The 27,564-nt window shown below is 44.8% G+C and overlaps 1 protein-coding gene across 2 annotated transcripts; it reads right to left on the reverse strand.

The window, feature by feature from the left end:
* Window positions 1-80: 80 nt before the first annotated feature.
* On the reverse strand, window positions 81-27,182 carry SLC5A9 (solute carrier family 5 member 9). Of its 2 annotated transcripts, XM_048946274.1 has the most exons (16): window positions 27,149-27,182; window positions 26,684-26,759; window positions 25,705-25,902; window positions 24,784-24,855; window positions 22,323-22,427; window positions 20,342-20,506; window positions 17,830-17,935; window positions 17,518-17,598; window positions 16,558-16,763; window positions 15,662-15,797; window positions 14,697-14,804; window positions 14,381-14,531; window positions 13,034-13,202; window positions 12,257-12,472; window positions 6,845-6,992; window positions 81-5,493 (listed from the first exon to the last, which is right to left on the reverse strand). In XM_048946274.1, the coding sequence occupies exons 3-16, from the start codon at window positions 25,831-25,833 to the stop codon at window positions 5,285-5,287; spliced, it is 2,001 nt and encodes a 666-aa protein (XP_048802231.1). In that variant the 5' UTR covers window positions 25,834-25,902; window positions 26,684-26,759; window positions 27,149-27,182; the 3' UTR covers window positions 81-5,284. The 2 variants fall into 2 exon arrangements, with proteins under 2 accessions (XP_048802231.1, XP_048802230.1); XM_048946273.1 differs by lacking the exons at window positions 26,684-26,759; window positions 27,149-27,182 and having other exon boundaries at window positions 25,705-25,980.
* Between the last annotated feature and the right edge of the window lie 382 nt (window positions 27,183-27,564).

Genomic DNA, 27,564 nt, shown 5'->3' on the forward strand with positions numbered 1-27,564 from the left:
GTTGTTGTTGTTGTTTTTTTTTTTTTCAGTTTGGGGTTTTTTTGTTGTTCTTTTTTTTGTCATTTTTCTTAGCAATCTATTTCAGTTTCTTCCCTGCCCACTGTAAGCTAGCAGGTACCATCAGTCTTTAATACAGCACTGGTATGTGGGAGCACAGCCCTGACTGTTTATTGATAGCAGTCATACATTGTCAGATGCTGATCTTATCTGCCAAACGCTTTTCAGCATCTCTGCAGTGACTGTGACAGAGGGCCAAAGTAGTTCTGCAATTCCCTTCTTTAACTAGAGCTTGAAAATCAAAAAAAGGAGGAAAAGAAGAAAGAAACTCGCTAAGCAAGAAAAAGGAATGTGCGTTAAACCGTTCTCCTTTTGCTGAGGTCTGAGGCCGAGGGCTGGGGCTGCTGCCCGGGTGGCAGGAGAGCAAACCTGGTGGAAGTGACAGGCAGCTCCGCTCCTGGGACTCTTATTTACATATGTTTAAAACAAACAGAAAAGCTGCCTTTGTTCCCCAGGAAAATCTATTTACTTGGCATTCAGCTCATGTATGAGCCGGAACTTCTTTCGTGAAAGATGTCGAAACAAAGCATCTGACATTTCTGCTGTGATGTGCGGCTGAAGCTAAGATTTGATTTTGAAATATAAAAGTAAACCGAAACTACCTCCGATTTAAAGGCGGCTTGTTTGGGTTTTTTTTAATGACCTTAAAAGTTTTGTGAAGTTTTTTCCCCTTCCCTCTGGGACTAGAAGAAATTATAACAGTAATCTTACTTAGAGCTGGAAGTCTACAGAGACAGTGGCTGTAGGTTAATGAAAAATTGACACTGCTACTTGCCTGTGCTTCCAGCAGAATGTTTTTCCTTCAAACTGATGTGAACTATTGCACTGCGTGAGTTGGTTATAAGCCTCACAGATTAAATGGAATGCTTCTTTTGTGGAAGCTGTGGGAAGGAGTGAGGGCTGAATGTTTTGCACAGCGTTCCTGTTAGGAAACACACAATAAAAAAGATGGGGTTCTTAAAATGGTGGCTGCGTTCGTTCCCCCCAGGCCTAAAAGTAGAGCCTGCTTGTTTGCTTATTCTAAACCAGAAAGCGGGCAGAGGAATTGCACCCATGGTCACCAAGTCAGTGCTGAGTGCTACTAGCCTAGCCTGCAAGTAGTCCCATGGCCTGAGTATTCCGTGTGCTAATGAGACATCCTGGGGCTCTTGGCACATTGTTCATGTGCCCTCTCCAGGAGCATTTCTGCCCTGTGATCCTGGACAACTTCTTTTGCAGAAATGTTCCCACAAATGGCACAAACTTTAGCAGCTCACACTGACTTGGTTCATACTCTGACATCTTAATATCTCTGCTCGTTGTCCTTGGTGTGGTGGTGCCATCTGGTCTTGCTTGGACAGCTTATCAGTAATACTGCACTGCGTGATATTTCAGTTCTTGCTTCTGACATCTTGGGCTGCCTGAGCAGCACATCGCTACCTGGTGCCAGCCTTTGACCAGATGGCACCTGCTGAAATAGCATCTCCCATCCACTGTGATGGAGATGAATAGACAGAGGTGCTGGAAACTTGGAGATGGGGAGGGAAGGCATGATGTGAGATTTTCGGTCAGGAATTAAAGAGCTGCTGGTTGCCCTGCTGCACTTGAATGATTTGAAACCTTTAGAAGTCTCTGAAGAGTCCCAGTGCTTGGTGTATGTATGTTCAGAGGCAGAATCATTTTCTAACTCCAGGAGTTTCAAAACTCACTGGGGAGGAAAAAATGCATGACTTTGGGGGCTGAGGTGCACTTGGGAAATGGCAAATATTTTTCTCACGTGTTAAAATTTTATTTAGACTTGCACAATATTGATGATTTTTTTTTTTTAATTAAAAAGACTCAGGAAGACTTTTGTGTAGTGATAAAGCGTTTGGCTAAACGCCAGCAGGTTTAACACATGTGGTTGTGCTGCTCCCTGGAGATGCACAAATGCACACTGAGAAATCTTCTTGCCAATACGTCAGCATTTTGAAACTGCTAAAGCTCAGGGTTAGCAGGGTTGTTCTCTTGTCTGGTGTTTAAAACATTGCTTCTGCCCCTGTATTTAGTGTGATAAGATGAATGCACTGAAGGTAAGAAGTTGGCTTTTTATTGTGTGTTGGAGAAACACTTCTTGACTACGTAATCCAAGATTATTTTAAGCAATCTTCTCCCCACCCAGCAAGGAAGAGGAATAATATGCCAGTGTTGGAAGCACTGGCTGGTGGGAAATGGGCACATGAGCTGTGGTATTTGTGGGATCCCACTGCCTAGGATGCCTCAGGCCAGCACTGGAAACTTGAGGAATGTCCCACAATGGTGGGGGCTCCACCAGAGCTGGGCTCCAAGCTGAGATTCGTAAAAGAAATAAAACAGCGTGAAAGCAATGGTAACATTAAGCTTTTTTGTTGTTGCTTGCACTAAAAGGCAGTGTATGATACATTCTTTGGTGTATGGTTATCATTTGTTTTGATTTTTTTTTTCAAATGTAAGAAAGGGAATAACCCTACCCAGGAGCAGAAAAAGCAGAAGAAAAGAAGCATGGCCATGTAAGTTCAAAGGTGTGTTTATTTTTTGTAGTAGCGACCATGAGAGTTGCTTACCTGCCCATGTCCCCTTCTCTCCCTCAGATCTCTGTAAGTTCTATCCCAAAGAAGTTTCCTCTCATAGGAATACAGGAGGGCAATGCTGCCTGCAGGGATCAGAGCTTGAGATCCTGGGTAGCACCACAGAGCCCAGAAGCAACTTCCAGCTGTGGTTCCCCTGGGCACTGATGCCTGCATGCCCTGCTCCCTTTGGCCCACAAAATGAGTGCAAGGAACCGGAGACAACACAGCTCTGCTTGCTAACTTTCTCTCCATCCTGCTAAAATGTATGTATGGCATTTCATTTCTTTTCTTTGTAATAAATTGTGCCTACTGTAGCGTATATTCTTTTAAATAACATTTTTAAGTATTTTCTGGTAAATTAAAGTGATGACACGTTTGTAGGGTTCATTGTTAATTTCATTTCCTTTGGCTCAGCCAGCCAGATAAAATGCAATGTTATTAATCTTTGTATAAAAGAAGATCCTTTGCTGAACAGTAATAAATGATCTTGATAGATTTGTCAGGAAAATGAATGATAATCATTTGCAGATAGACACAAGCCTAGTATGGAAGATTAATAAGAAAATATGTATTGGCATCGTTAATAACATCTGCTGCCAATGGACTTGTATATTGGTTACAGCCCTGAAAGCGATGTGTTCCCGTTAGGATATTGCAATCCATCAGCACGGTGAGGAGCTAGGCTGCTGTGTTCTGCAGTGATGACAGCCTGCTCCCAGGGGAGCACAGAGCTGCTGCTGCCTGACTATGGTTGTGGCATGGTCTGGCTCTGCCTCACCATGCACATCTCCTGGGGGTGGTGCTAGAAGTCTCCTGACCTCATGAATGTGCTCATTCCGTGCTGCTCAGGTGTGACCCAACAGGGAGGTCACCAAGGCTGGAATGGAGGGGCTGGAGATACAAAGGAAGCTCATGTGGGTGTAGGCAGACGGAAGGAGCAGAGGGACTGAAATGAGAACTAGTAGAAAGGGAACTCTCCTCATTTCCAGTCTTCAACCAAGAAGGGAAATAGAATCTTTCCCTTCCTTCTGTGGCCAAGCTAAGGGATGCAGTCACATCGCTTGAAGTATTTTGCTTTAACTGACACAGGCATCATCGTTTTAGGGGAAGCATTGTCCTCCAAGATCTGTGGGTGAGATGAGGAAGGGAAGAGTCAGGGCACAAAGTCCCCAGATTAGAACTGTTTGTATTGTTAAAAATAAAAGGCTTAGTAAGCTCTACTTCTAATCTCTGCAAAAGTAGCATTTTTCTTAGGGGAAAAGAACAGTCTCAAATGCTTTTAAAAACTGCCCCTTGCCCCTCATCCTGCTCTGTGGTGCATTTCTGATAGCTTACAGGATATGTGGTCCAAAAAAACAAAACAAAACAAAAAACAATAAAAGGCATCAAGCTAAGCGCTGCTGGGGGGGCTCTGTGGCTCAGGAGCACTCAGGACCTCTGCCTCAGAGATACTCAGGTGGGAGCCTGAGTATTAGAAATGTGTCCATTTATTAATTAGACATCACCCTGCTATTAATTGCAGCTGGTAACTCGATTTCTGGAGGTGCCCAAGATCAGGTTGGTGGGGCACTGGGCAGCCTGATGTACTGAGGGCACCCAACCCGTGGCTGGGGTTGGAAGTAGATGGGCTTTGAGATTCCTTCCAACCCAATTATTCTGTGATTCCTTCATCTTCATGGTACTGTGATTCACAGGGTGCCCTTACCTCCCTGCTCAGCCTATGCCTGGAAGTTTGGATGTGGTGGAGTAAAGGGTCACAACCCCATGGGGATTTTTAATCTTCTCTAGGCTTCTCAGGTCCTAACCACCATGCAGTGTTATTAACAGTAGGTACTTCCATCTTTTCTTCACAAAGTGGTTTAAAACGTGATGGCTATAGCATGTTTCATGGTAGTCCCAAGAGGAGGCAGGGGGGCCTGGAGTCCAAGTGACCCGGCCCGTGGAGGAGTGTTCATTTCCATCCCACGGCTATGACATGGTGGTCCCAGGGAGACCTTGATGTGTCACTGCAGGATATATAGCCACAATAACCTGGAGTCAAAATTGGCTTTGTTACTAAGGCACTTTTATTGCTGGTAATGCTGTTAAAGGCAAGATTCACCCGGGAGTGAAGAGGGACAGGCCAGGGGCTGGTGGGGGTCTGTCTGCTGCCAATATGGGGTGGGGGGAGGGGAGATTGTCCAGTGTAGGTTTGGGGTAGCTACAGGAGCCTGGATTGTCACTAATTCAGTGATCGCACCCTGAGCCCATCTCAATTTGGTCATGTAAAAGTCTGCAAGAAGTGCTTCAGCCTCCTCCCCCACAGTAATGTAAGCCAGAAGTTCTTCCCCTAAAGCAGTGGGACAGTCAGGTTGCATGAGAGGAGTAAGGCTCCAGGCTTTCCAGACATTTGTTCCCTGTCAGGTTTGGCTCTGCTCTAAAGCTGACCCAGCTCTGTTGGCTCAACCCACATGCTTTCTCATGTATCCTGTCTGCAACCGGGTTTGAGTCTTGGTCACTCCTTGGCTCAGGAGGCATTTCCAGCAAGCAGTGCCTTGGGGAAGGGCCATGCCCAGGCACATGGGGACCATCAGCAGAATCTGTCACCCAAAGCCTCCAGCTCAGACATGAGAATGAGAAGACCTGTAGTAAACCAAAGCCATGCACTGCCCAACCCCATCTCAGCCAAAATATCCCCACAAAAAGACATTAATGGTCAGCAGGAGAAGAGCGTTAACGTTGCAAACAGCCTTCCAGAGAGGCTTCTCCTCAATGCTGGTAAGTCTGCGCTCCAAGGCAGCTCTCTCCTCCTGGGACAGAGTTGATGTGGGGCTGGGGGACAGACCACAGAACCAGAGATACAGTGTTTTCCAGCAGGGAGGCTTGGGTACTGTGAAACACAGAGAAAATATCACTGTTACCATCTAGAGGGGACAATTCCCTGCCTCCTCCTGCCAGATTGTGTTGGCCAAACTGCAATGGCTCTTGAGGTGCACCTGGGATAGGAGATGGAAGATGATGATGGGAAGTGGAAGGAGAAAGCTTTGCCTCTACCAAGTATAGCACAGCCTGATTGCAGCTAGTTGATTGCAAAGCCAATCATTCATTAGTTAATTAACAGACTTCTTCCCCCTCCTCCTTGGCCCATCTTCCATCCACGTTCACAAGTTCCTGACAGCATGATGGTGCTTTTAGAGCTCTCCCGGCTTATTTATTACGTGTGACAGGCCAGGTGAAGTATGTGTTTTAATTGTCAGTCCTACGCTGTGTGTATTTCATTGGCTGTGCTTTCCAAATATAACTTTTTTTTTTTTTTGGAAAGGCAGAATGTCATAAGGCCTTGAAAAAGGTGTTATCCAAGAACTCATTAAACTGTCAGTTTTCGTACTCCATATTTCCTTTCCCATCATTACTAATTACCAAATTACTGAGACATTTGTTTACAAAAAATGAGCCAGTTGAGAGAACTAGGAATTGATAAGAAATTATAAATAAGTTTTAAGTAGATGAACATCTGCATGTAACTTAAGCCCAAGCTTACTCTACTGGAAAAAAAAAGAAAAATAAAGGTACTGCTTTTTTTTTCCTGTTCATTTCTGTTTAGCTTGGCTGTAGTTGGCACCAACGTCCTTTGAACAGACCAACAAAAGGAGGGAGTGAAGAAATCTTGCAGTAGTGATACAGATCTCCTCTAAAGCATTTTGCTGAGCCAGCTAAAGAGATGTGGTGACACAAAGCTCCAGTGCCAATGGGATGATGAGCAGCATTCCAGCTGCACAGACCTCCACCCCCAAGGGTCACAGTAGGTGACTGTTGACTCCCTTCTAAGGAGTCCATCATGCCATGAAGTACCAGGCCTTAGGGGCTAAAGTAAAGCTGCAACCAGACCAGGACTGGATCAGGGTAGTTTGCGTGAGCAAATGACTTGATTTTTGGGTGGAAGAAAAGCATTTTAGTGAATAGTGGGTTTTCTCTGATTCTCAAAAATAGCAGCTCTTATGAGCCATTGAGTAGAGCATGATAAGAAAGAAACACACTAGCAGATCTGTCTGGAAGGCTAAAAGCCACAACGCTTCCATTACTCCCATCTCCATAACTGGTATAGCCATAAATACAAGTGCTTACTCTAACAGTTGACCTCTCATGTGTTGTGGCTGGACAAGTGTGTGTGTGTGTGTGGGGGGGTCCTAGTTACGCACTCACATGCACACAGGTGTGCTTGTACACAGCCAGGCCCCTACCTGCCTCCTCCTTACTGCATGCATCTGCACTTTCGACCAAGTCGTGCTCTCCATTAGCTGGGTTTATCTGTGCTGATCCGCTCTTGTAAGTTTTCAGATCAATGTCAGGAGATTTTTTGTGTCTCGTCCACCATGTCAGGCAAGCAAGCTGAAAAAAGGATGGAGAACACAGGTTATGGCCTGCCAGTCCCAGATGGGTATGCAAGTCAAGGCTCTCTCCAAAACAGTGCTGGGAGAGTGGTTCTGGGGGTAGTGGTTATTCCCCTGCCATTTCCCCTTTGTAAAGGTGTCTACACGCTGGAAACAAAAGGCAGTAGCAGCCAGCTTGAGCTGAAAAGCTCAGGAAAAAATGGTGAGTTAATCTAGCTTCTTTCCATCTGTTTGTCTGTTTTTCTTTTTGCTTAATCCATCCCTGTTTCTACCAGATACCTTTTAGTAGGCACTGATTACTTACTGTGGTCAGTTTAGTGACTTGAAATAATGATGAAGATCTGTGTCCAGAACAGCAGCTGTCCAGCAGGGAAGGGCCATTAAGTCAATTAAAAAGAAAAAAAAAAAAAAAGCAAGAGAGAAATAACGAAAAAAAAAAAAAGCTAGAATAGCCCTCTCTGGCTATTGCCAGTTAAAGACAGCAATTGTACCCTCTGCCCACTCTCAGCAGATAAAGATCAGCTGTGTATTGGCATATGGATGTATGGCCATAGGGCATGATGTGGATACATGGCCATCAGGACACTGCTGTTTGAGTGGCTTCATCTCGGGGATGTGGGAAGAGACTGGAGGATCTTGTCACATCTCAGCTGTAGTTTAATAGGAAAAGCAAACCCTGAAAGAGCATTAAGCCTCACAGCTGAGAGAAGCTCACATCCAAGCAGTAACCTGCACTTCCAAATGAGTTCCTCTTGTAGTTCTTGGTGGAAAAGCAACAGGGTTGTCTCTCTGTTCTCTGACTGAAGCAGTGCAGAGGGACAGAGCCAGAGTGGTGATAAACAAGTCACAGTTTGCAGGAATGGTTATCCTGTGCATTACAGCAATGGGTGTACTTAAAAGAGGGAAAAAAAAGAAGAAAAAAAAAGAATGAGCTCTGGGCATGTTGGTCTGAATTACTTTTTTTTCACTTGGGATTTTTTTTGTTTATATTTAATTCCAGTTTTCTGGAGTTACTGCTCCTCCTTGCATCATGCTTTCAAAAGCCATGTGTGTAAATGAGCTGTGGAAAGGGTTTTGTGGCTGCAATCTCTGTTCTACAGTAGTGGGATGAGCAAAGCCCTTGTCCTAGGGTAGGTCTCAAAGTCTTCTCACATCTTGGGGAGGGGAAGCACATAGGAAGTCCTGCAAGCCTCAACAGTCCTTTCCCCAGCTGTGGGGTGGTATTGCTGCTCAGGTCTTTAAGCTGGGGGCTGCTGCTTGTTTGGCTGACTATGGCACACTGAGGAGCTTGGTGGCCACTTTCTAACTCCTGCATGCTGTGTCTGAGCCAAATAGTAAGGCCACACAACAGCAGTTACCCAAATTCATGGACATCCCATAGAACAAGACTGGGGCAGCAAAGCCCTGGTCAGGAAAAGTCACACAGCTGCCTGATGAGAAACTGTGCCCCTGCTCTGCCTGTATGGAAATGAATGTCTCAAATGGGTCACTTTACAAAGTAACATGAGTTTAATTTTTGAATTTCACACACACAAATCTAGGCAGCAGTTTCCAGCTGACACACAATGTTGCATAATTTCCAGAAGATTTATAGCTTTATTTAAATCATTTTCAACCAAGATGAGCATTGGGCAGGGCTAATCTTTCTTGTCACGATGTGCTAAATTGCTTTGATTTGATGATCCTCATCTTTCTCAAGGATTTTTTTTTTTTTTTTTAATCACTTAGGAAATGTCACTGGAACGTATCAAAGTTTTAGAGTACTGAAGGGTTTGAGAAACTTTTGTCTTTTTGCTTTTCTTCCTGTGTGTCACTGTGTGACCAACCCCCTTCACGCTGCATCCAAACCTGCAGGGCTGGAGATTCCCTGGGGCTCAGGTTCTGCTAGTGAGAGCCATTCCCAGCAGTACAGACATACAGGTAACCCCATCACAGAGCATCACTGAACCACCCCAAACCTGAGAGCTTGTGGATGCCTCATCTCTGGAGGCACTAAAGGCCAGGTTGGATTGGATCCTGGGTAGCCTGATCTAGTGGCTGGCAACTCTGCCCATGGCAGGGGGTTGGAACTGGATGATCATTAAGGTCCCCTCCAACCTAAGCCATTCTATAATTCTATCAAAGTTTGCTTTGCCTGTGCCAACCTCTTCAACACAGCAATCCAGGACCCCAGAGGGCTCCCTGATGAAGCCTCATACCCATTCTCCACCTTCAACCTCCCCAGAGTAGTTTTGGGATGACTAAATTCCTCAAGGTCACTCTTTTCCTCTGTGTCATCTGCTGAAGGACACACACCAAAGAACCAGGACCAGAGAAGCCCAGCACGCGGTGGCCTGGTACTCCTCTCAGGCAGCACACCTAAAGAAAGCACTGAATCCAGATGACAGCACACTGAGAAAACATCCCGAGTTCCAGAGCACATCAGCTGGAATTGCTGATCCATCAGCATGTCAGCATGAGCCCTGACACCAGAGGAGGTGACCTGCTTCTCTAGTACTTGTACTTTGGGAACTGCTTCTCTCCCTTTTCACCCCCACATTCTCCTTGGACAGGGGCTTTTACAAGAACTCAGCAAAGTTTTTCTTCTGTTGTTTGTAAACTCAAATAAATCCTTCTGTTCCAAAATGCCATCTGGCACCTGACAGTTGTGTTTCAGCTTCACAGTCTCAAATTTAATTGTAAGCTCTTTTGCAGGGTTTTCAAGGACAGCGTGACACAATATGGACTACCTACAATGAAGACATATGAACTCTGGAGCATACCAAACAAATTCTTTGCATAGTTGTTTTCCAGCACAGCATCAATCACCACAGGGATGGGAGAGTGTCCAAAACAGCAGGAGAAAATGCTACAGCTTGCAGTTCTCGGATTGTAATTCATTTAAAGTCGGGCACATTAGCTATACCTTTCTAACATCAGATACAAATCTCTTTTCTCCTTTTTCCCATTTGCTATCTGAAAAGAATTGGGATTCAATATTTAAAGTTGTCCTGTGTGGATCTTCAGCTTGTATAAAGTGGCATAACTGTGCTCAGCAGCTGTTGCTGGTCTTTGAAGGCAGTGGAGCTATGCTGATTTACATCTGCTGAAATCTGATCTATCACTGTATTTCATTTGGCTTTTACTTTAGAGGCTTGTTTTTACTTTTGCTTGACATAATAAATGGTGTAATTTCTAGCCCTTATATAGTATCTTTCATCATTACTTCTCGAAGTGCTGCACAGATAAGGGCTGGCAGATTAGCCCCAAGTGATATTTATGGGGGAAGATCTAATGCTCACCAAGTGAATTGCCCAGCACTGGGACTGGGAAGGGCCACAACTTCATACACCTCCAGCCCTCATGCCCACCACCAGTTTTCTCTTCAGCCGTTGTTATAGGGACACACAGTCTCTTCACCGTGTTTCCTTTTTGCAAGCCAAAACCCAACAACCCAAAGTAGCTTGTGGCCAAACACTGAAATCAGGTGCCAGCTTCAGCCAGACTTAGGGGCTGACTTACCTGCTTTGCTTTCTTCCTCCTGCTCTTCTTTCCACAATATTTCTGTCCTTGACCAATCTCAGCGTGGCCACAGACTAACTTGAGATGATGAGGGGCTGTCTCAGCATCCCCACAGCACCTCAGTAGTGAGTCCTGGAAACCCACATTGCTACAGGCATGGCCCAGCCCTATTTACATGCTCAGGTCCAGGGCAAAAGCTGCCCTCAGTCTGACATCTCCATCATCAGATGATTGTCTGAGCATCTGTGTCCAGCATTCCACTGCCACAGCATTAACTGTATTAACTATACCATACAAAGCAAAGAAGCACTAGTGATGTAATTATTAACAAAATGGCTAGATCTGACCAGATAATTAAGCTGTTCACCATCTTCTTAAGGGTAGACCATACCTCATATTGCTCACAGAATTCAGATAGATATGAGAGATGAAGGTAACTTTGTCTATCAAGGCAGGTTAGGCAGCAGTCCTTCTGAAGACCTGATTCTAAGACTCGGTGATTACATTTTAATTTTTCTAAGGTTTGCACCCATCTACAGGAGGTTTTTGGTACCTCCTCCCCCAACACACACATTCCTTAAGAGAAAATGCTTTTACACCTCTGAGCTCAGATCAAAAAGATGCAGGTGCTGTGGTCATTTTCTTCATTTTCTGAACTGGTGGATATGAATGTTCACTATTTGCCAGTGCTATGCTAATGCATCTTATCTTGCTATTGCTGTGGGAAGGGAGCACTGCACACATTTAGTTATCACAGGTCAGATGATGAGTGGGAACTCATTAAACCACAGTAATTAATTGCTGGCAACCATCTGGCCACCCCGAGCAGCAGCGAACAACGTAAGCTGCAGAACTAATGGTGCCTCCTTGCCAGTATTTCTCTCCCATGTGGATCCTCTGATAGCTAATAAAAGCTGAGACTTTATCTCAAAGCAGACACAAAGACAATCTCTCTCTGCCTCTCCTCTATCTGAGCACCTGCTTTCATGTAATCTTTAGGAGCTGGGTATCTTTGACACCACTAACATTCAATCAAACATGGACGGCGCTGGTTAATGCTTTGCAAGTTATGAGGAAGCAACAGATAGAAAATGCTGTGATAGCATCACCCTCGTTTCCTCACACAGTTAGAAAAAAAAAATAAAACACAATGTATTTTAAATCTATCCAGTAACTTTGTTTGGAGGTAGATGGCAGCTTTGTTATATTGACAGCTGCTTTAAAACTTTGCACTGTAAAGAGTCGCTCTGAGGTTTTATTACATGAAGCCTCCCAACTCTGCACCATTTTAATGTGTTAAGTAAAAGAAAGTTGCGCCTGACTCAAAGTTATTAAATGTAATTGAGATCACATTGGGACAATTTTCCTAAATGCCCATGTTGCAAAAGTTATTAATCTTGTTTGCCTGCAAGATTGATGCTGGCTCTGCTGAAACAGAGTAGATGCTACAATTAGATATATTTAATTTCTCCTCAGCAGTGCTCTGTAATATGATTTCCTCTCCCTCCCCCTCCTTCTTTTCTTTCTCTTCCAGCTATGATGGGCTGTGGTGTCTGCCCAGCTCCAGTGTCAGCATGGAAACTCACACTCAATTTCAGTGCCTCAGGAAGCATTAACACTGTGAGACCTGGGGAACAGAAAGCGATGGAGCAAGTGCTTCTTTGCAGCATTACACACCATTTCTTAGCCACGGCATGAAAAGGACTAGAGATTCTAGAGATTTTTGGAAACCAAATGGGGTTTCTGAGAAAAGTCACTTACCTTTTCTTCAGGGATTGGAGGGGTGCAGAGACTAATGAGGACAATGACAGTGGCGGTGAGGACGCAGAGGATGAGCGCGAAGTAGAGGTAGTGCAGGTCCTTCAGCACAGCTGGCCTTCTGTCCTCCTCACCACAGGATGGTGCACTATAAATAAACTCCATGATCATCCGAATGAGACCAACAGCCAGCCCAAACACGAGGCCCCAGAAAGCACCCTGAGGGAAGGCAAGCATAAAGAAACACTCACTGCACAATACCCTTGGTTGAAGCTTTCCTCTTTTTCTTCTTTTCCTTTCTTTCTTTTTTTTTTTTCTTTAATATAGCTCTTTCATAGAGCAAAACCTTTTATGCTTGATAGAATCCCATACTGACACACATCAAAGGAGGATTAGTTTTAAATCCTCATTTTATTTTTCAGTTCTTGAACACGGAATTGATAGAGCACAGATAATGCAAGTCTCCTCCTAGCAACATGCCTCCAACTAGACTTTGAGATCCCATCCTTGAAGTGTAGAACATCTTGGGCTTTTGTGAGTTCAAATGAGACTGACAAAAAGTATTCCTAGCAGTGGCTTCCTGGAAGCAAAACACACACACACTAGAGATTAAGATCTACTAATATGTCCCAGGAAAATGCCTTCTAATCATCATACTTTTTAGCTGGAGTGGTTTTGAGTCGAAGGAATCTCCAAGGCTGGAAAGCGAGAGGAAACATTTAATCATTTATTCTATGTAATTAGGTATGTGCATCAATTGGTATTTCACGTGCCACTTACAGGCTCATTAATTCTCTTGCAGAAGATGGCCAGGATGAAGAGCGCTGTGATGGGTGGAGCCAGATAGCTGGTTATAGATTGAATGTAGTCAAAGAGCTTGCCGCTGTTGGCTGATTGAATGATGGGGATCCAGAGGATGCTGATGACTACCAGGATGAGGATGAAGACTCTGGAAGGTGAGAATAAAATTGCATGAGCTCTATTATTGGAGAAGTCAACCTCAAAATAAAGTTTTGCAGCAAATTCCAATCGCTTCCAGAATTTCCTACCTATAAATCCAGACGTCGCTCTTAAGAATGGTGTTTACATAGGGAAAGAGAAAATAATTCTCTACTATTATCAGATCAATCAAATCCCAGAGGTGATTTCACAGGTTTCAATGTAAGCTGCACTGGGACTTGCCAGACAACATGTGAGAGATCCTCAAGGGCCTGGTGGCTCCCACCATCGGCCAATGCAAACCCCCTCAACTTCACATGTCCTCAGTGACACGTACTTCAAAGGATTTTCTCTCAGACGACATAGAGAGCTGGAAATTTGTGATCATTAGCAACCTTTCTGCCACCTCTACAAGCAGATATCATGCTTGGTCCAGTGCCTTTGCCAAATTCCAACTCATATTCTCTTTTTTAAAATTGATCCTGTGGTCTCAAGTGCATGTTATATCGCTTCGTCATCTTTGCATTGCATGTTAGAGAGGTTTCTCCATGTGGGTGAGGAAGAGGCACTTCCATACTCTACAGTGGCAGAGTGAGGTACAGCCTGTATCCTTCACCTATCCCAGCATAAAGGTTTGAAACAGTACTTGTGAATTGAGAAGGAAATAGCACAAATATGCAGAATGCAGCTTAAATTCTGCTATCAAGAGGAGAACTTTATGTGCCCCTAATATAGTGCAATACTAAGGTTTGCTTGTAAAGGCCACTGTAACTTATCACAGACAAAGAGAGCTGGGAGGCCCAGCTCATCAAGGTTGCTCTTTTTCCCAAAAAGGAGCGACTGCAATGTATTGCCACAGCCTGATGTGAAAATCATGTTTTTAAAGACCTCCAGTGACAGTGACTCCGGAGCACCTTTGCCTTTCCTAAAATGCAGATTTAAGTCAGTATTTTTGCTAAGTTTAGCTAACAGAGAAGTAATGATCTACCTAGCACAGCAGTAAGCTCAATGTACCCTTTGACCAGGTCTATCTGAGATGAAGCTGGATACTGTAATGCTCTTCCCAGGCTGTGTTTCTGATCTATGTCTTTGGCACCAGGTTTTTCTTAGTGTGTCCAGACTGAAGAATGTAAATGCTGCAGTCAAAACAGATGATGCCAGTAAAAAGACATAAAGAAACGTAAGGACCTGCCCACAATCATCAGCTCCTGCTCCGAAGCATTTTTACGGATCCGCTGCCAGATGTCTATAACGAAGAGGGTGCTGCTGCTGTTGAAAATGGAGGTGAGGGAACTCATCAGGGCTGCCATCATCACGGCAATCATCAAACCCCGGAGCCCTGAGGGAGCAAAAAAATCAGGACTAAACCTTTAGCCTCCCAGCACTACTTTAGCATGCCAATGGCTGATAACTGCAGGAAGATTTCCTTGTCCTTAGGATGGATTAAGGCAATCTGATTCTGCATAGAGCTTGGCTCAAGCCCACTTCCATAAAAGTTTCTCACCATCAGGCATGAGCTCTACCACGAGTTTGGGGTAGGCAATGTTGGAACAACCCACTGCAGCTCCACAGATCCTTCTACAGATACTCGGGTCCACACAGCCCACTTCATCTGTAGGAGACATGAAAAGAACAAGAAGTCACGTAAATCCTATACAGCCGTAGGATGTATAACCCAGGGGAACAAATCTTGATGTCCTGTTTAATTTCATACAAATCTGAGGTGAAGCCAAAATGTAGCAAAAGCAAGTAGAGCCGAAGAACATTTTCTGTCATAAAATAAAAGTGAAACTTTGATATATGGTTTTGCTGTTCTGTTTAGTTCTGTCTCCTGGATGTTGTGTATTTTTAATGCCTGATGATTTGTAAGTTTCCATGATCCTGCCAGCTGGGCTACCAAGGACGCTGCATCCTATTTGATGAACTCTGGTAGGGAGGCACTTGAAGCTCCTTCCTCCAGGTATGAGCCTTCTAACAAGGGCATTCTCCCCAGGAAGTGGTGTGCTCTGAAGGAATGAGCAAGGAAAGTTCCTTGGGAGACAACATGAGGGGAATTCTGTTTTTTTTTTCCACAAAGGAGGTCTGCTGCACTTAGTCTACCAGGAATTGCATAAAATTGCATGGTAGACTGCTAAGACTCACCAAATGCATACTGGAAACAATCCATAGAACTTGAAGGAGAACCTCAATGCTTCAAGCATTTCACCTTATCAACTTCCTACACAGAAACAAGCAATATCCACAGCATGATCTCTGTGTTCCCTCTAGCACAACCTGCCCCATAAGGATACTCCAGGTAACTTCTGCCACTGTGAGAGCACTGGAGATGGAGGAAAGGCCTGGGAACACGAGTGCACAACAAGAAAGCATACAAGTATGCCTGAGGTGTGAAAGTGCCGGAGAACCTGTGTGCAATTAGTGCTCATAGCAGGTGTAAAGCCCTGCAGTGAGGAATACGAGAAGGCTTACCTGGATAAAGAGCTCTGCTGATCATTCCTGGCATGACAATGAAAAACATAGGGAAGATTTTCAAATATCCTCCCAGCACTGATCCACCTTTGGCATGGGAGAGGTTCTTGGCGGAGAGGGACCTTTGAACTATCACCTGCAATTGGTCAGAAAGAGAGTGGGAAGCAGAACAGAAGCACTGCAGAGAGAGCAGGATCCATCCTTCCTCTCGTGCTCATGGATGACTTTCACCCAACAGGACCCCAGGCTGCTTTGCATGCCAATGGCAACCTTCCCATCTCAGTGTCTGCAGCCTGCTCAGAGCTCAGCACACAGGCTATGGGAGAGGGCAGAGTGGAAATTTCCTTACAGAAATAATTTCGCCCTTGACTGAAATGAAGCCACCTTGGGGACTGGAGGCAGCAGCTGTACGGCAGCAAGAGACAAGGAATGAAGCAGCCTAATCTGATTCAGTGAAAGATCAGTGGTGGGTTTTGATGATTATCCCATCTTGAACAACAAAAACAAAATTTTGTAAGAAACAAATACAGTTTTCCTTGTTTGTAGCTTGGATAAGGATGAGAAATCAGAGACCCGCTGGAGTACAATCAATTTATCCTGAGATCTACACAAGGTCACTGCAGAGCCAGCTCCAGATTGCACTGCTATATCCTCATTGCACAAACTGCAGCCCACAGGAGGGTAAATTGGATTAAAATCACCTACTCTCTCCACCCCAAGAAGTGCACAAAACCAGCTGCTTGCTGAGGAAGTTGAAAGAGTGGTCTAGTCCAGTAACAGAGGCAGTAACTCCCACACAGCAAGGCACAGTCACAGATCTACAAAGGAGTGGACTGGAGGAGCGGACTGGAAATAACACTACAGGGGACTCCCAGAGAGGAAAAGTCTTTCTTTACCTGATCAGTGCACCAGCACCAAAGAGCCAGCACGGAGAGTCCAAATACAAGGCCCGGCCAAGGAATGTCCCCTGTGACTGGGTCCCTGAACAAATGAAAGGCATCCTCACGTGGGAGGTGACAGGTTGTGTTTGGGACTATGACCTTGGGTATAGCTGTGTTGTATTTCTCCTTAAGTCCTTCATACCAGCCAACTTTTTCGAATCCTGAAAAGAAAATGCCAATAATTTAATTTTATTTCCTTATCTGAGTTTACCGATTGCATTCTTTTCAGTTATCTTCCTCTCATCTCTTTACTTTTCATTCTGCTCTCGCTTTTGGCAGTCAAAGCATGTATAGAACTAAGTTGGATCTTGCCCAGAGTCCTTGTGGTTTTAGCAGTGCATCCTGGAAGAAGATCAATGCGGGAAAACCTCTGTTATCCTAATCCCCACAATGTCCTCAGCACCTACTCTTTGTTCATATGCCCTCCAAGAGCTGGAGGAGGAGGTATGAAATGAAACATGGGTTAAATCTCTGTTTGCCAAGAAGACATAAAGCAAAGACTAATGATGGTCTGTTCCTTGTTATTTTATTTTTTTATAATTCTGTTACACCCAGGTGAACCCACAGTAACTCCCAAAGTCAACATGGAAAGTCAGCAGAACTGTTCTGAATTTACATGAGCACAGTGAGCTGAGTTTGTCTTTGGGGATGCAGTTCTGTAAGCTTGTTGGCAACTCCAGACAACCCCAAAGGAGGGAGGTGAAGTTATCCAGAACCTTACCTCCAGACAGGTAGTACGAAGGATGAAGGAAATCTGACTTGCTGGCAAATGAGGATTGTGCCAGCCCCTATTCTATGAGTGATTAAAACTCATTTCTGCACCTTCTCTCTCCCAAAGGGTGAGGTAGCCTCATAAGCTCTGATGACCTTGGGATCATTAAGCCAGTGCATGATGCCACTGAAGGATCCCCTTACCTATAAACATGAGGACCAGAGCTCCCAGTACCATGATCAAGGTCTGTAGTGCATCTGTGTATATCACAGCTGTTAGACCACCTGTTAGGAGAACAACAGACAACAGATAGAGTGTGTCCACACATACATAGAAGCCTGTATTCCATCTGGAAAAGACTTCCTTGGCCCCAGCCCTGTGACTTCAGTATGGATTCACTGGGGAAAGCTGCCACAGAGCTGGACCCTAGGGCCCTATAACTGCCCCAAGCACTCCCAAGAGGAACATCCTAAAGGGCCTGCCCACAGTTTAGTGTTTTAAAGCCAGCAGTTTACCTGCTATAGTGTAGACAGCAGTCACAACTAGTAAGACCACAGTGGACAAGTAGAGGTTCCAGCCCAAAGAGATTTGGATGAATAATGCTCCAGAAAAAATATCTGTCTGGAATATAATCAAATAATAATTTATAAAAGGAAGTTTGATAGCAGTACTTAATACAAGTGAAATCTAATAAAGCAGGCTACAGCCCTGAGCAGATGAAAGCATTGACAAAGAACATTACAGAGGTGAAGTGGAAGAGGTGGGGAGAGTGTGGGACTGATGGCAGTGAACCTTCACGTTCTCAGTGCAAGGAGAATGCTTCCTTGAGCTCTGAGCTCACAGTGTCTGGGAGTAGCAGAATGAAAATCAAAGTCCTATATTCCAACAGATCACAAAGCCATCAAAATGAGGGCTACTTTACAGACAGCCTTCATGGCACCTGATCTTCATTGACACAGAGAGACAGAAGTGGAAACTCCCACACCATTTACTGCCCCTGAAGCCAAATATGGTGCACAGGATCCCATGCTTTGGGGCCATAGAACCTATGCTTGTGTATCCATAGAAGGAAAGGGGTTCTGCACATCAGCATATTCTGGTGATCTAGTGGCCAAAAGACACTCTCAGCTAGAAAGACCTCTGAAGTATCACTGCTATCTTATGCTATGATTTATTTATCTGAAAACGTCAGCAGCCTGACTCCAGTAAAACAGGTTACACCTGCTGAGAACCTCCCTGGAAAGATAGAAACCCCCATCAGCTTTGTTTTGTTTGGACCTACTGCGAGAGAGATTGAAACCAAAAACCAGGCGAAACCCAGAATTATGCAGATAACATCATTCAGATGCAGAAGGTGATATGGGAGATGTGTACGTGTTGGGAATTCCATCTAAAGAACGCCTGTAAACCTGATATGGGGTGAGATAGAGGTAAAGACATTTGGAAAGCAAGACAGAAAGGATAGGACAAGATTTCTATAAATAAGCACTTCAAAAGCAAGCATCTTGTGCAGCTCCTGCTTTCTGCAATCCCAAGATGGGACAGCAACTGTCAGGAACTGCAGAAGCCTCTCTGCCTTCTGCTGCCCACCCAGCAAAAATGCAAGCAGGTTTCTAGCTGTACAGGATCAGTCCTTCAACAACATAGTACAATGAGATCTCTGCTCTTCTTTGCAAGAGAGGAGGGCTTTGCAGTGTCCTAGTTGCTAACTTACGTGTGAGCAAAAAGCACAGGGAGAAAAATTGTTCTTGTAACCAACTGCCTGCTGTCCAGCCAGCTGCTAAATGAGCTCTCTACAAACAAAGGCACTGTGCTTAATAGAAAGCACCTATCATGCCCATAAACTCCACCAGCCACATCCATCAGGCACATGTGAGTTAGCTGCACAGAGAAGAAACCACGGAGTTGAAACAGCAATGACTGGGGCCAGGGTCCTGCTCTGGAAAGCACTGGCAAATAGAGCTCTGCCAAAGGTTATTCAGAACGATTGGTCTTTTTTCTCCAAATACATTGAGGGTGTAGCTGTGCACACCACCATCACAGGAGAATTCCAGGTACTCAATTCCACTCCAAAAGTCTCTTTCCAAGGCTTCATCTTGGGCAATACTTCAGCCCAGAGAGCGAAACACCTGGGAGCAACGGTGGCAGCGGTGGGCAACATGGCCAACAGGTGGGAAATCCATCCTATGCTTCCAACCTTAAGCTCATTTTAATGCACTTCTCAGAGCCTGATACATGAGAAACCTGGAAGGGCATTGAATCCAGCAGAAAAGGTGCCTCATCTCCATTCAACATCTTCTGAGGCAGTTTGAGATCTGAACACTTCAGTGGGGTCTAGTCAACACTGATTTGTGCTGCCACAGAGCAGTCAGCTGGAGACAAGAGACTGACATTTTCAGCCTCTGTAATGGACTTTGGAATGCAGTTCTCTCCCTCCAAGGGCAGAGGCAGTGCTTATCAAATCCGTGAGCATAAGTTCTTCCTCTTTATTAATGGCATTTAAATGAAATGAAATACCCAGCAGTTTACATTGCATTTAACTATCAGCAGGGTACAATGCTGCAAGCGATCCAGGAAGGACGCTGAGTTTTCTCTTAATCCAGAACCTATCCCTTTTCCTATTCCTTTCTTATGCAGTACAAGTGATAGAAAGACAGAGAAATAATCATAACATTCTTAATGTTGAAAACTCAACTACAAAAACACAGTTCCCCTGTCTGTACTGCCAAAGATTTGGTTTGATGGAAGGGAAAATAGGCAGAAAAATTGTGGCACTTATACTATTTAATAATTAGCTGCTATATCCCTGTATAGTTCTCAATGTGCACTGCTGTTTGAGTGGTCTTTCTGAAGGTAGATTTTCATGATCAATGTAGAGGCAGTTATTTATGTGAGCGAAGCAGCACACTAACACAGGATCCTGGTAGCCGAGCTGGTCCCTTCAAGGACATCTGAGTTATCCCTGCATTGTGCCAGGACAACCTACCCCTGCCCTAGCCAAAAGGGTTGCATCCGGTAGATACATACAGATATCTTGGTGAATATGTAGAGAATGAGGGACAGCACAGACATGTAGATTTGTATCCTCTGCCCTCCAAATCTCTTCTGCAGATACTCAGGCATGGTAACCACTCCAGCTGCAATGTAAACAGGTACAAAGATCCAGCCAAGAGCCAGCAGTGCCCAGGTAGCCTGGTAGAGAGAGGGAGAAAAGAAAGGCACATGATTCAGCACACAGGAACACCTTTCTCCTATCCTGTCCCAATGGACAAAAAAAGAAGTGTGAGGTGCTATGCAATGTATTTGGAACTCTTGAGCTTTTGTCCCTGCTCAGAACTTTTGGGTAGATGGTGTGTTCTGTTCTTCCAAGTTGCAATTGCATTTTGTGGCCTTAGAAACCACTGATGTGGTGGCAGTGAAGAGTTAAGTGATTTAGAGAAGGATGAGAGCATCTGTTTGTTGCTTGATTAGCAAGTGATGAGGCTGAGGCTGCAGACTCTCCCTGTGGAGCATAAAAATAAGCAACAGCAAGACTCTGCTGGGATGTTCTCCTTTCAGGCTGAAGCAGATCTGCTTCTGTTACTTGTAGATAAAGGGGCAGTTCAGCTGCTTCACCACAGGTGAAGAGTCTTTAGAAAGTTGTAAAGGCATCTCCCATCATGTATTTCCTCTCTAAAACCCAGCAAAAACCCAGACAGGAGAAGTTGAGCTTAAATAAAAGTCACTGAATTATCAGACCTCACTTCCTCCATGTTCTGGACATTACCTTTTTCCCAAATACCTTACATTAGTCAGATTTTACTTTGATTGGTTATTTAAGTTATCAGAAATGAAACCAAGCCCTGGGGACAGAGATTGAGTGTGATTGAGGAGAACAGCTGTGTCTCCTGCAGTGGCAGAGATTGGCTCAGGTAAAAGATGCCTATATGATCCCTGCAGCTGAGCGATGTCCCATGCTGAAGGAAGAGAATAATGGCATATCCTAAGGTCCCTTTCCAATTTGAAAGAAATGAATCTAAACTCAGGAAGTTAGATTTGCCTTGACATACAATCTTGTCTTCGTGGGCTTCTAAAATTACTCGAATAGATTTACTTAAAATACAGTGATATGTCTTACATGCATCAGACTGAAAACAGGCTCGGGTTTCTTCACAAAGGACTTAAAGGTGATCTTAAGGGTTTAGAAAAAAAAGAAAAAAAGCTGCAGTGAATAGATAACTCAGGAGAAAGCCTATGGTGGGCCGGGTCCTGCTTGTGCTTGGCAAGTATCCGGCACCATTAGCACTCTCTGCTGATACAGACAAAAGATTTAGAGTTAGGTGAGTGATGTTTATTGTGAGGCTGGCTAGTCTCTCTTCTCATCACTGCAGCTGAGAAATATCATTAGCATCACACACAAAGGGCCTGGTTTTCATGCTCCGTGTGGTGTCAGTGGCAATTTTCCAGGGCATTTCAGTAAGACAGAATGAGACCTGCCTTCACACCCAAACGTTCACCCCAGAGACTTCACTTTTTGGCAGCTGACAGGTGAATGCAGTGTTGCTGATTCTCGTGGTTTTGCATTGAATTTAGGAGCACAAAGTCCCTGTTTCCAGAATCATGCAATTATCCAAATACATATTGAGCACTCGTTATCTTTCATTTTAGTCTCTATGAGCAGCAACTAAATCTTAAAAATATGGCTGTGTGCTTCAGGGAAGGTCAAAGAGCTAATCATTTAAGTGGATTGCACTTAAGCTAAAAGAAACAGATCTCGTGTTTCTAAAGCTGCCTCAATTTCTGGACGGTTCTCTCCTGAGGTTTGAAAACTTAGAATTGTAGAATCACTAAGGTTGGAAAAGACCTCTAAGATCATTCAGTCCAACCACCCATCTACTGCCAATATGGCCCACTAACCCTGCCCCCAAGACATGGTGTTGTCAATACTGTTAGTGTATGATGTTGGAGAGAAACCCACAGTCCCTTTGCAAACCATGACGTCCTCGTAGACAACACAACAGACTCTTACGTTCCACTCAAAGCCCCCAACAGCAAGACCCCCAGCTGCTCCAGTGCCCGCCAGTCCAACGAGTAAGCCACTGCCCACATTGCTGGACATCAGTGATGCTCCAATCTGAAACACATGGCACAGGCACACAAAATCAAATCACAGTGTGGAACTTCTGTACCAGTCCCAGTACTTCCCCCAGGTGCTTCCTTTCCCTAGGATGTTTATCTCCTTGCAGGTAGGTATCTGGGTGTTAATGGAAAGTTGGGTTTTCCTCCCTCAGAATCAGGGTTCACTTTAGCAATGGTTCTCCTGAGTTAAGCATCTGCTTTACAGGGAAGCTGGTGGCAGCCACTTAGAGCCTATGAAATGTGATGGATTTCTTAATTTCCTTGGCAACTTGAAGCTTGCTGACCCTTTGGGATCTGCTCTCCACATCTTGCAGACATCCTGGCCTCTTTTAGTCTTGCACAGAGCATGCATGTGGTGGTTTGCACAGCACTGGGGATTCTGGTGAAGCTCATCCTAAGATAGGATATCCTTGAACTGTAGCCAGATCAATGTTGGAAATACGCTGGCTTTTTATTTTTCACTGTGCTCACATGGGTTCAAAGATATTCAGCTCCACATTATGGAATGTGCTAATTCCTCAGGTTAACTTTAACACTGTCCCAACCATGGCTCATTGGCACTCTAATTGGAAGAAAGCAAACTCCAAGGTGATTTAAACAAGGCAGACTTAATTACCACTTTTCTTTGGCATATAGCCTCACTTTCTTCTTTACACCAGTGCCAAATCTCTCAGGGTCAAATGAGAAGTGATGCTAAGGACAAGCTGAGCCTGTTTCTCTTCAGATGAAGTTTGCTTTTAGCTACATCTTCTGTGAGGATATTTTCTCTCCCAAGTAATGCTAAACTGAAAAAAAGGATGATGGAATTTGATCTGCTTCTCATCCTTGAGCAAGGTAAAACATTAATATGGCATGAATACCCACAATGGATCCTGCCAGCAGCTCTGCCTTCCTGTCTAAGAAAACTCCTGATTAGAGAGCTGGTTGCTGCTACCTGAATTTGCAACTTAGGAAGCAATTGGTGCTCTCAAGAAATGTAAGCTCTTTTTGTGATATCTACAACATCAGACACAAAAATACAGAAGGTGATGTACTACACAGGAGCAGTAATGTAACACTGGGGCTTATTTGAGGCAAACACACTGCAGAAATATGTCATCCCTGTATAAAAAAAGTACATGTAAGCCAGTCACGTACTCAAGGTGAAGGCCATGAGGAGCTGACCCTCCAAGAAGCACTGCAGAGTTGGCATCAGCTGTCTAAATGGACTAACAGATTCAAAAACTGAACGGTGTTTGAGGTTGTTATGGACCTAGGGTTGTAAGTTGAAGATGCCAAGATGCAGGCTGTACCCAGCAGAGTCTGTGGCCACTTGCAGTTTGAGCCAAAAGAAATAAGGAAAAAAAGAAAAAAGAGAAGGAGAAAAAAAAAGAAAAAAAAAAAAGGAGAAAAAAAAAGATGTTATTAGGGGGGAAATATTCCATTTTTTGTGTTTGTTTTTTTTTAATTTTTCCCCTCCCAATCAGAGAAAATCATCAAATCAACCTTTTTCATTAATAGTCAGGTGGCCAAGAAAAAGTACAAAAAATATTTTAAAAATAACTTACCTTACAGACACATATATGTGTCCGATTTATTTAGCCTAGTAAATTTATGGGCAATGCATATACAAAGGGAAAAAAGATTTTAAAAAAACCCTGTTTTGGTTGAGAATTGCATTCCGTTACCCACGACTCACAGGGGAGATATATGGTACTGGAGTTTGGCATTGGCTGAGAAGGATATTTATTCCTGCAGTGGTTTTATTCCTCTCAAACTTTAAATTATCTTTATATGTACCTTTCACTCTCAAGAAAAGATGCCTTCAATAGATCCTTTTTCTTCATAGTGAAGATTTATACTTTGGTGGTTTGAAGTTTATATCCCTTACATCGTTAGTCGATAATCTTGACTTTGCTCTAAATAGCAAGGGCTCAGATAGTCTTGGGCTTTGGGATTATTTTTACGTCAGTCTTTAAATGCTTTTTACTGGATAGCATATTGCTAGATTACCTAATGCTCTCTTGGCTTTGGGGACAATGGAATCTTTAGTGAGTTGGGACCCAAGAGTTTGAGCCCCAAATGGGCAATCAGATCTCCCTCACACCCACCTGCATGGGCAGTTTTATTGCTAACTTTAGCAGAGGAATTGGAAGTTGAAAAAAAATTAAAGATGCTGAACTGCCCTTTGGGCCTGGAAGCTTCACACCACAGTCCATTGGCAAAGTTGCCTGGGGTGATTCCTTATGGATCCTTTTCATCTCAAGCGTATAGTCAAAAAGTGCATGGACAGAGTCCTCTTCTAGGCCTGCCTTCCTTAGATCTAGAACTGCTTTCAAATCATGAGAAACAGAGCAATGCTTTTCACTCACAGGCCACCAGGTCATGGATCGCCCAGCAAGGAAATAACCTCCAATGGTTCCACGGCTTGCCCGTATCGATGACTGGAAACACAGGAAAAATGAAAGTGTTTTCCTCCATTCACTTACCCTCAAGCCAGACCCAATGCCCTTCCCAGCAGCCTGAAACATCCTATAAGCAATATCTTGTGCCACCCTAGTCCTGCTCCCCTGATTGTTGCCAAATCAGCAAGCTTACCCCACTCAGAACAGTGCTTTGTAGTTGACTTTGTGGCAAGCTGAAGCATAGCAGCTCTCAGACTAGATAGCAGCATTGCCACCAAGCTGAGAGAAGATTGAAGTTTTGGCATCAGCATCAGCTCCCAGAATTGCTCAGAGCATCTGTTAAGTATGCCAGGATTCAGCCATTGCTTCTGCCTCTCTTCACTCAGATTTCTGGTAGTCTAGGTTTGGAAGGAAGCCACTTTTACCTATTTAATGACTTCTGGAATGTACTCAATGGGAATGAGAAAAACAGCCAACCAGAACACTGCAGATGTCTATAAAAAAAAGGTCTCCAGAGAGCAACATAAATAAATAATTGCTAACCTTTCCAAAGCTTCTAAAGTCTCATTACACTCTTCTCATCCCTGCCCCAGCATTCTTCTTGACCTGGTCCCATTCCTGTCCACCCCGAAGCATGAGACTACTTCGCAGCACAGGAGGTTTACACCACCCCCAGAACAATCTCTAGGGGATGACCCCATAGTGGACTCCATATGGGGACAGGGGCTCATGGGTGTATCACCTCCCAGGCCTGTTCATTATGGCGTGGGATAATGGTGTGTGCAGAGGATGCCTTCTGCAGGCAGAAACCTTTGTACCCAGAAATGGTCTGGGGAGAATCAAATGCTGCCCCAGGCAGAGCTGAACCCATTCAGTGCAGGCACTCACCCATATTCCAACAGCGAGGACAAAGATGAAATACAAAACCACTACGATGATGTCTGCCACCCCAAAGACAGCTTTCGTCTCCTCTGGCAGCACGGGTGGCTCCATGGTGGCTGGAGTTGGCTGGCTCATGGCTGTGGGAGAACTAATGATTTTCTCCTTCACACTGGACTTTGGTGCACGTTCGCCTTCATCGCTTCCCTTGTAATAATTAACAGGGTGAAGAAGGTGTGAGCGGGGAGCCCCATGCTGCAGGGACCTGCAGCTAGGTGAGCTCATGTGAAGCAGTGTCTGCTGTGCAGATAGCAACAGGGGAAATGCAGGAGAGGAGACAGATGAGCTTTTTGGCATGCACATAGCCAGCAGCAAAGGAGTTAAGCTGCTTGCGTGACAAGCAGAGCTGCTGCCAGATCCCCTGGATGGTTCCAGGAAGCTGCAGTGCAGCAGGAGCAGCAGCTGGCCTGGGCTACAGGCAGGTGGGAGCTGGCCGTGCCCCACTGCAGTGACAAAATGTGAACCACATGGACCTAGAAGGACCCTGCTTAGACATGGCTGCAGGACACAGGGCTTCTTCTGGCAGCTTCCAGTGTTCCATGCAGAATCATCTCCTGCCTCCCCCCATTTTCCCTGCCATCCATGGTTTCCCCCACCCCAGACTTCTGCAGGCTTCATTTGTTCTTGGTTGCACGAGGGGCATCAAAACCACTCTCTCATTTTATTTCCCTCTTTCCCAGCATTTTCTGGCTATGTACTCACTAATTAATTGTGTTGCTAATGGAAGGCCCCCTGTCCACCTCCACTCCTGAGTCTGAAGCTCTCTGGGAGCAGTGCCTCCCCGTGGTCTCATTAACTGCAAAATGCTTTTCAAGACTGAAATGTTTCAACAACCTGAAGTACAGTTACCAGAAATTAAATATCTGGAAGCCAAAATTCCCCACTGCACACAGGCAGCTCTCTGCATGCAGAACTCATTTACACTCACCCACACACTTCTCTTTTAACACTGTGACACTCGAACGCAAGAAGACTGTCTCTTAATCTTGAAATGCATCAAATTCCTGCCGAAGAAGCACATAAGTCAGTATCTCTGGTCTTCCCAAAACAGGAAGCCTACTGTCTATGGGGAGCACAACTCAAAGCCCTCACAAAACTCAACCCCTTTCACCCCACCATTCCAAGGTGCCGAACAAGCAACGATTAACACTTGAAAGCACTTGGAAGCACTTGAAAGCTTGCCCCATGAAAAGTAAGTCCACCTAACAAGCCATTCCCAGCGGCTCTAAGGTATCACAAGCCTGCTGAACCAATAAGTATGACATTGGCTTCAGCCTGAAGGACCCTTCAAGTATTATTTCACTGATTGCACCATCCCAAGCCATAGAGCTGACCCCATTTCTGGTGCAGCAAGGTAGGATTGCATTGGCTTCATCCTGAAAACAGAACATACCTTGTCAGTGGCTATGTCCTTCTCTGCAGCTGGGCAGTCTGGTGGCCCTCCTGTCCTGGTCCCACTGCTCTGCCCACAACTCCTTGGGGCTGGCCATGGAGATGTGCTCCTCCCACAGCCCCCCAGGACATGGCCCGTGTCCCTGCCCACAGACAAGGGATGACACATGTTGGCTCGATGTGACGCACTCCCTGACTCCTATCCCCGGGTGAGAAGCATGTTGCACAGCTCTGGTGGCCCAAGCAGCAGGACAGTGCTCACCTGCTGCTCACCGTGCTCTTAAGTCAACAGTGGTGGCCATTCACCACCAGGAGATGTGGCACTCCCTGCCCTGGGAGAGGATGGGTGGAGAGGGAACTCATGTGTCCAGGAAATAATAAATAACCAACACAGTGACAAATAGTGAAAGCTATTAC

Source organism: Lagopus muta, chromosome 5, assembly GCF_023343835.1.
Source record: "Lagopus muta isolate bLagMut1 chromosome 5, bLagMut1 primary, whole genome shotgun sequence".
Taxonomy (NCBI): domain Eukaryota; kingdom Metazoa; phylum Chordata; class Aves; order Galliformes; family Phasianidae; genus Lagopus; species Lagopus muta.

What these genes read in the sequence shown, in the direction of transcription:
- SLC5A9 (XM_048946273.1), bottom strand. Translation starts at nt 25,980, where the DNA reads ATGAGCTCACCTAGCTGCAGGTCCCTGCAGCATGGGGCTCCCCGCTCA. An exon ending in GGTGCTGGTGCACTGATCAG is followed by an intron (nt 15,798 to 16,557) that starts GTAAAGAAAGAC and finishes GACCAATTGCAG; the next exon opens with GTGATAGTTCAAAGGTCCCT. An exon ending in ATGCAGTAAGGAGGAGGCAG is followed by an intron (nt 5,494 to 6,844) that starts GTAGGGGCCTGG and finishes TGTGTTTCACAG; the next exon opens with TACCCAAGCCTCCCTGCTGG.